Source organism: Macadamia integrifolia, chromosome 5, assembly GCF_013358625.1.
Source record: "Macadamia integrifolia cultivar HAES 741 chromosome 5, SCU_Mint_v3, whole genome shotgun sequence".
NCBI lineage: Eukaryota > Viridiplantae > Streptophyta > Magnoliopsida > Proteales > Proteaceae > Macadamia > Macadamia integrifolia.
In genome coordinates, this window is record NC_056561.1 from 14,428,464 (window position 1) to 14,437,274 (window position 8,811).

At 40.2% G+C, this 8,811-nt stretch overlaps 2 protein-coding genes across 7 annotated transcripts in view; both read left to right on the forward strand.

Annotated features, from left to right (window-relative positions):
- LOC122079168 overlaps positions 1–8,811 on the forward strand; it is a 65,867-nt gene that overhangs the window by 12,084 nt on the left and 44,972 nt on the right. The window lies entirely within an intron of this gene.
- On the forward strand, positions 1,384–2,867 carry LOC122079170 (umecyanin-like). Its single transcript, XM_042645431.1, has 2 exons — positions 1,384–1,657; positions 2,267–2,867. The coding sequence occupies exons 1-2, from the start codon at positions 1,480–1,482 to the stop codon at positions 2,653–2,655; spliced, it is 567 nt and encodes a 188-aa protein (XP_042501365.1). The 5' UTR covers positions 1,384–1,479; the 3' UTR covers positions 2,656–2,867.

Here is an 8,811-nt window from a genome sequence, read left to right on the forward strand (position 1 = left end):
TTTGCAGAGAGCATCGAGTGAGGAGGAGACTCAGCAGCTCGCAGAGAGTGAACAAGAAACGTTAGTGCAGTAGCTCGCCGTTAGGTGAAAGAGAGAGTTAGGGCAGAGAGGGAGAGATTCGTAACAAAGAGAGAGGGAGTTGAGAGAGCAAGGAGCTGGGAGTGAAAGAGAGGGTTAGGGCAGAACGATTTCAGACGGAGAAGGAGAATCGATCGAGAGAGAGAGAGAGGAGAGGGAGTTGAGAGAGCAAGGAGCTGGGAGTGAAAGAGAGGGTTAGGGCAGAACGATTTCAGACGGAGAAGGAGAATCGATCGAGAGAGAGAGAGAGGAGAGGGAGTTGAGAGAGCAAGGAGCTGGGAGTGAAAGAGAGGGTTAGGGCAGAACGATTTCAGACGGAGAAGGAGAATCGATCGAGAGAGAGAGAGAGAGAGGAAACTCTCATACATTTTATTTCAAATTGATCTGAACCTAATCGGTTTTCTCTGATATGGTTTGGTTTAAGTTGATGAACCATTAGTTTAGGGTTGTATCAATGGAGGACGAATCTAGACCATTTATTTGGCATTGTACACGTGTCAACCTCTGCAGGGGGTATTGCACACAATTGCACAAGATGAGAATTGCAGAGGATTTTTATCCAGTTTGTACATTAGAATGGGGTTTGGGCCTTGGGGTCAATTTAATGCCCCAAGTCGGTCATTACCGCGTTAGAAAAGAGAAGAAAGTAGAGGGGAAAAAAAAAACGAAAGAGAGAGAGAGAAGAAGAAGCACGTTTCTTTCTTTCCTTTTCTTAGGATTTGAAAATAACAGATGAAGGGAGCAATTTCCGCCTTAATGACAATTTCTGAATTGGATCCTTCTTCTCCGTTTTAATATATTAAAAGATTAGAAAGAAAAGCTAAACAGGGTCGTTAACAAAGAAAAAACACAAGAGAAACAGAGGATTTTCAGTACAAGAAGACACAAATCCTAAAACCTTCGCTGATCCAAATTCCAGAGTATCAGCTTTTCTTGTCATGCCAGGCAGCGTGAGAACCTCCGACCAAACTCTATGGGGAGGAAAGGAACCAACCTATGCAAGGATTAGTTGAAGAGACTTTTCCATATCTCTCTCTCTCTCTCTCTCTGATTTTGGAAAATTGAAGAATTAGTCCGTCAACGGCACAGGGTCAGGGTTTGGTGGGTCTTCGGTGACAATTTAGCAACTTCTTTGTCCTCTTTAATTTGTCTTCCCTTTCCCAAAGTTCCTTCCTTACTCTCCACTTTCTAAGTCTTTCTTCAATATGAATGTTCACACCAACACCACGTGGCATTCATCTAAACGCTAAGGCATTATTACATCTCCAAGCGAAGCTTCTCTCAATCCCATCTATAAAAACTCAATCTTGATACACCATTTTTGTAGTCCCAAGTTCCTTAACAATACATAAAGACTTAAAAGGGACGACCTGGTGAACACAAGGAAGTATAGAAGAAAAGATGGCTTCTCACATGGGTTGTTTTCTTGGATGCGTGCTCATTGTAGTAGCTCTGCTTCAGGGAGCCGCCGCGAAAACCCACATAGTCGGAGACACTTCAGGATGGACTGTTCCTTCATCTAGCTCCTTTTATGTTAACTGGGCTGCGAGCCAAACCTTCAGCGTCGACGATATTCTAGGTGAGATCTCTCTCTCTCTCTCTCTCTCACTCTCTCACTCTCTCACTACTCTGTTTTCTGGTAGTTTCCACTGTTTTGGGTTTTGAACCCATCTTCACCTCAAAATTTCTTAGAAAACTTGAGATAATTAATGGCTCTCTCTCTCCCTCAATCTCACAGTACTCTGTTTTATGGTAGTTTCCTCTGTTTCTATCTTCCTTTGGTTCCCTCAAAATTTCTTAGAAATCCTGAGCTAATTAATGGGCTATTCATTATCTCTCTGAGCTAATAACTGGGCTATCCATTCTCTCTCTCAGGGTACTCTGTTTTCTGCTAGCTTCCTCTGTTTCTATCTTCGTTTGGTTCCCTCAAAATTTGTTAGATAACCTGAGCTAATTAATGGGCTATTCACTCTCTCTCTCTGTACTCTGTTTTCTTCTAGCTTCCTCTGTTTCCATCTCCCTTTGATTCATGGGTTTTGGTTCTGTTTGAACTCATCTTGCCCCAAAATTAGTTAGAAAACTTGATCTAATTAATGGGTTCTTCATTAATTGTCTATGAGCTTCTGATGCATTCTGTTTATTTTTGAGATTATTTCCTAATTAATTTGGTGTTGATACTGTTGTGCAGAGTTTAATTTTCAAACTGGTTCGCACGACGTGGCTGTGGTCTCAAAGGCTGATTATACTTCCTGCACCAAGGGGAACCCCATCGGGAGCATCATAAACACAGGCCCAGCAAAAATCACCATTAATTCAACAGGAGATCACTATTACATCTGCACCTTTGGTCAACACTGTGAAAATAACCAGAAGCTGGCAATCACCGTTGGCTCCACTAATGGCACCACTCCCACTCCCACTCCCACTCCCACCTCGTCACCAGGACCTTCAAGTTCAACAACCCCAACAACCCCTACTGGAACTTCACCCACCTCTTCACCCAGCTCTGCCTCGTCTCTCACTGTTGGCGGCTTCTCTTTTCTTCTGCTATCCACTGTCATCGCTTTCTTTTATTAGGACTTTGTTTTGTATACATCATCACCGTATCTAGAGATGATTTTCTGTCTTTTTTTTTTTTTTTTTTTTCTCTAGCTTCTTCCTTGAGGCATATATATGACGTTGTAATTCTTTTTTATTAAACATTTACGGTTATTATTTTTGGTTTTTGGAGATATTGTATTTTACGGTTGCTCAATAAAACTAATCCACTATGCTGGTCAGTCCCTTAATTTTTATTTGATTTTAAGCCAAGTGTGTAATACCAGGTAGGAATTTCATTCTTTTTTTTTTTTTTGGAGCACGTTAATAAAAGTCGAAAATGAATTCTTTGCACCATCTAATAGTCTTCTATTCTCATCGAGGGGTGCACCCTGATCCATCAATTAAAATGATTCTTATTATTTAAGTTATTGTTTATTTGGCATCAGGTTTAGAATAATAAGGTATTTTTTAGGTGAAACAATTCAGCTAACTCCTATGCCAAGAGGGTTTGGTCCTTGACGTGTAGAAATGATTGGCCAATTTTTGGTCCTTAACATGTAGGAATGATTAGACAATTTCCATTTTATGACTTCTTCAAACTTATAATTTGGAATTCGTGTGTATTACACATTCTTTTTTGTAAAAATTTATTTATAAAAAAGAAAATACTCTGAATCTTCACATGCATGTATATGTGAAAATTCAATGTATGTCCATTTTGAAAAGTATCAAAATAATTTTATGAACGAACTCGATGGGATGGAATGCTTTTCCAGTCTTCATCTTATTATTATTATTTTTTTAAAATAATTAGATTTCATTAAAAAGGAAGAAGGGAATATTACATCATTGTAGGAGTCAAAATTTATAAATTGAGATAATTTTCCCATCACCTAAAAAAAAAACTACAAGTGTCATTAGTAGTACCACATTGTTATGAATTGTTGGACCTTCCTTTTTAATGAAATCTAATTATATACTTAAAAAATACCACATTTTATGAATTGTTGGACCTTCCTTTTTGCATTTCAGCCATCAATCCTCTGCTTTTCCGCCGCTTTCATTGTCATCACATGGATTTGGTTGATTTTGGCAAGAGTTGGTTAGGTTATTGGATTTTCGTACTTTAAAACTGAGATGATATTAAAACCGTCATTGTAGCAGTGGCAACTTCTCTCCTATCGCGCCAGCACACACATACGTTATAATGACGTCCCCAATACATCTCAATTTCTCAAATGATCACATACTTTCAAGTCAAACCCAAAAGTAGCATCAGTTATTGGACCAGGTTGTAGCGGCATCAAACCAAGCCCATCTATCCTTAGCTCAAATTGTGACAGCAAACTTCCAATCTAGAATGATCCACCAAGGTAATCGGTACTGCCCTGATCTGGGTCAGGCCAGATTAGACAGTTTTCATTAAAAAAATTTGAGGTTTTGTATTTACATTTTTGCCCTTGATTTGATACTGATTCTAGACTCAAGGTTCGTCCAGATTCGGCATCACCCTCTGCCAATATCGGTATAGATCGGTGTCAGCCCTTGCTAATATCGATACAGATCGGCCATTTCGACATAGATTACTAAAACCAACAATCCTATTATACTAGCATATCTTTGCTTCATAGGCCTTCTCTTCCCTAATTAAACCCATCAAATCTCAACCAGAGACATAAAGGCACACAATTATCATTCCACCCTATCCCTAATAAATAGAAATCACGTTCTTGTTGATGCTCCTAAGTGTACTCTTATTGGCCCCATGTGATGTAGGGGCTATGCGGATAACAATCTTTTGCTTAAAATCAGTTCCACTCTGTTATGGTTAAAAAATACTGTTACAGTGACATGTCAACACGTGGAACCAAGGTTCGAAATGTCACACCCCATTCTCGTAGAATCGATCCTATGACTGCATTAACTTTGATTAACTCACAAACTTGTTAGGATCAACAATGCAGTAATCACTATACATCATACATATACTAAACTAAGATAAGACATATACTTTCAGCGAAAAACCTGTTCATATTAATACCAGTAACTGTTTCCCAAATACTTGATACACAAATTGAGTTATAATAGTTATATACATATGGGGCCCGAAGGCATTATATATACACAAGAATATAACAATTTAAGCATCAAGTCATCAAAAGGGTACATCAAAAGAATAAAAAAGAATAAATCTAGAGTCACTGTTGCTATGCAGCACAATCTTCACACGTGCAATCAGCACCGTGCTTGAACTCATCAAGGACCCACCAGTCCTCGGAAGGAAACTCCACAGTGGTACCTGGCTCCAGATCTTCAGGCGAGTAATCTGTAAAATTACATAAAAAGAGTTGTGCACATGAGATGAACTCACTAGCCCAGTAAGTGGAAAGAAAGATTACACAAGCAGTCACAAAACAAATGCACTTATATATATGCAATTCATTTTAAGCATATCCACCTAAACAACATTACTAAGTCATAGGTTTCGTGCTACTCACAACTATAGTACGCATATACCTAGAGTACGAGCCGTGAACCCCATCTCGCAATACGCCCATAGGGTTATCAGAGAAGGCCCACCGTTGGTGCCAAAATTTAAATGCAAGCCGACTCTCGATATTTTAAATGAAAGAAAGTAAATGGATGACTCTACCAGAAATAAAAAACAGTACGATCGACCCTCTGAATATACCGTTGGGGTTATCGACTTTCATAGTAATCAGTCATGCGTACTACTAACCGCTGCAGGAGTCCGACAAGCGCGACCTGATGCTTCCCCTCAATGGTAACCCAACATGTAAACTCTTATTGGGAAGGGTCGTAGCACAAAGGGGTATATCTATCCTAGCAGTATGTCTCTATATAAGCATAATACAATTACATGATGGCACCGCGTCTTATTCCACGAGCCACCATGCACTCGTTTTCAAGCAGGGTATGTCATCTAATCTAGTATAAACATCATGTCCAAATGAGATTTCTCTATCACATGCATCAAGACGTAATGAATATTCAAACAAAAATCAAAGCATAGCATATTATGTAAATGCACATACAATGAGTGATATGGTATACGTGATGTCTAGTCTACACACAAGTGATATGATGACATAGCTAAACTAACACATGTTAAGTGATGTATAAACACTCTGAAATTAAATCAAAGTCCACTCCTCACTTACTTGTATAAGTAAGCAGTGCTTGCACCCGGTACGTAGGAGATCCGATGTGTGGGTATGCGTATAACGACTATAACCTATCATAAACATAATGATTTATCACTTCACTATTTTGGGGTCAAAATCATCATGATTGAACACTCAAATCAGGTTTAGAATGATAAATGGGAGTTATCCATCAAATTTGGGCCCATTCTGGGCATTCTGGCCTGACAAGTGGGTCTGAGACTATGACAGGGGAGTCTGAGACCCGCCGATTAGGCCAAAGACTCAAAATTGAGTTCTAGACACACAGGACCGGTGTGACACCCCAGTCATGAAACGAGAATTTCGCTGTCATCTTCCCATCTTCTCTCCAGCTTGGGAAAATCATTTGGGGTCGATCCAGAGATGCCAATCCCTCATCTAAGGTCCACTCATATATCCACAATCTAGATCTAAGATCAAATCAAAAGAAAAAAGGGGATTCTTACCTCTTTTCTCAAGAACACCAATGAAACCCCAATTTCACTTCTTTAGCTTAAGAACTCTCAAAAACTCTAGATCTCCACCAACACTCCTTTCAAATCCTTCAAAATCATTGTATACATCTTCCATTAGACCTTAAAGTCGATTACCCAAGTAGGATTAGCAAGATTCAAGTGGAGTTTTCCCCAAAAATCAAAAGAGGGTTTAAGAAAAAGGGTTTTCCTAAGAATCCTTGGAATTTGTACAATACCTACCTCAAATCGAAGAACCCAACAACCTAATCATCATTCCAGTCTCAAAATGTCAAGATCCGGCTCTGGTGAAACTCTATGGTCGATTCCCTTCTTTCTTCTTCTTCTTCCTGTTCTTTTCTTCTTTCTCTGTGAGGGAGAAAAGCAATAAATATCTCCCCTTTTTATACCTACGCCCCCAAAATATCTTTTAGTCATAGGTGGGTGCCACAGGTGGGTACCTCTCAAGTGGTTATATCTTAGGTGGGTATATGTCAGGTGGATATATCATGTGGGTATATCTTAGGTGGGTTTATCAGCCCCCAGTGTCTTACCTTCCAGTCAGCCCATTTGTTAATGTTCCACTTGGACTTTAATGGGAATAAACTCCCACACATAATTAAATTATGTGGGCACCCACAAATACTAGTACGTGCCTTTACTCCTGTACAACGCCTCGTGGTATATGCAAGTGTAAGGCTCGGGTGCACATATTACACTTAGTACCCGCTCGATCATGTCAGGCCAACCTGAGTTCAAGGTCACTCTTGCTACATATTCCATATGGTTCTTGCATCGATTCTCCCCGGTTCAGCTCCCGTATGATTAAAACCAAATCAATACGGGTAATTAGACCGGGTTTAGAAAGTAGGGTATCACAAGAAACAGATGGGGCAGGGTCGAATTGTTGGACCCAAACCACTGGACCAAATTTAGAGATTAGGAAAGGTGGACCAGGACTAGCCTACGGATTAGTTATCACAAGATCATTGGATCAGTGGCTCGACTATTGCATGATTGAACCACTCATAGGTGCAACCAAGCGACCGACCTACTCGAGGGCATTCAGGAGACCTTTAGCTAAAGATCAAAAGGGGATCAACATTCGTAGCTCGTCTACCGTGCAACTAAACCACCATTACTCAGAGAATCCATAGACAAAGGAAATTTACTCACTCCTAATCAAATATGTAACCTCCAAGTAAGGAGCAGATCTTTCCCAAACGGAAAAGATCACCTAATAGTACTCTAAGACGTCCTTGAGAGGAAAGGGAATCCCTCACTGGTCGAGATACCTCCTACCTATGCACAATCTAAATACGATTCCAACTATATCTAGACTCTTACCATATCTGGAATCCTACCAAGTTTGGACTCCGACCAGTTCTGGGACTGCTACCAAATTGGGACTTTCTATGACTGCCATTCTTCAGCTATAAATACCTAGGTAAGCTCCTGGTCACAGGGATCAATAATTTTTCATTACTCTTAAACTACATTGTTTGCAAAGAGATCTGACTTAGACATCAAAAGGTCTCCCACTGGATCAGCCCAACTCTCGCTCTCTTTTTTCTATTCCTCTTTGCAGACACTAGAAGCCTAGAACGATTTCTCGCCCCAATAGATTAGCGTCATTCGTAAAAAACCAAAATGCAAAATTAGTATCATTCTTTTAATGGCTACGAGAAAGAGCTTATGTTTCGTTGGCATTGATCTTGAAGAGTTTGACCTTATGTTTGACCACCAGGTAGAGACCAATAATTAAGAATCCCAAGAAACCACCAGCATCTCATGACCAATGAACATCCTTCCTCCTCCTCCACGGCTAGGGTAGCTCGACCCTGGTGCACCTGTCACAAATTCAAAATTGCATGCTTTGCAACTCCAAGTGTTGGAGACAAACTCATTGTGCAGAAATCTGATTCAACTATTCACATCACCACTTCTTGAAGTACCACTTCCAGATGCTCAGCCACCGAAGTGCCACCAGAGGGACCAAGGGCCGATAGGGAGGCAGTTGGTCGAATATATCCTTCAAACACCCACTACTCGCGATCAACACATGAATGGTGCCCATACAAGTTTTGCTAACGTGCATCGACCTAACAGGGCACTTGCCGATTTGCACGGAGATCGGTGTCGTGCGGCATCTGCTAATGTGTAAAGGCACTACCCGCCACTTGCTGATTGCCATGGTGATAGAGTTGTGCGGGTTATGCTAGCACGCATCGACACGACTTACCACCTATCGACCGGTAGTTGACATCAAATTTTTCCTGGGCCCCAAGCAGCTATTCATAGGACAAGCTGTTCTTAGCTAATAAGTAGGGGTAAATTGGTAATTCGAGAGAGGTGAAATTTTAAATAGTAAGCAAAAAATGGAATAAAAAGTAAATAAAAAAGAGGGAGAATAGGTTTCTTTTAGTGTTGAGGAGGGGCTAAAATGTTTTTTTTTTTTTTTTTATTTTATTTATTTTTTATTAGGGGGACTCTAAAGTTTTCTCTTAGAAAATTAGGAGAGAGGGGGGGACTAG

Coding starts and splice junctions, on each gene's coding strand:
- LOC122079170 (XM_042645431.1), top strand. CDS start 1,480: ATGGCTTCTCACATGGGTTGTTTTCTTGGATGCGTGCTCATTGTAGTA. Junction 1,658..2,266: donor CAGCGTCGACGATATTCTAG/GTGAGATCTCTC, acceptor ACTGTTGTGCAG/AGTTTAATTTTCAAACTGGT.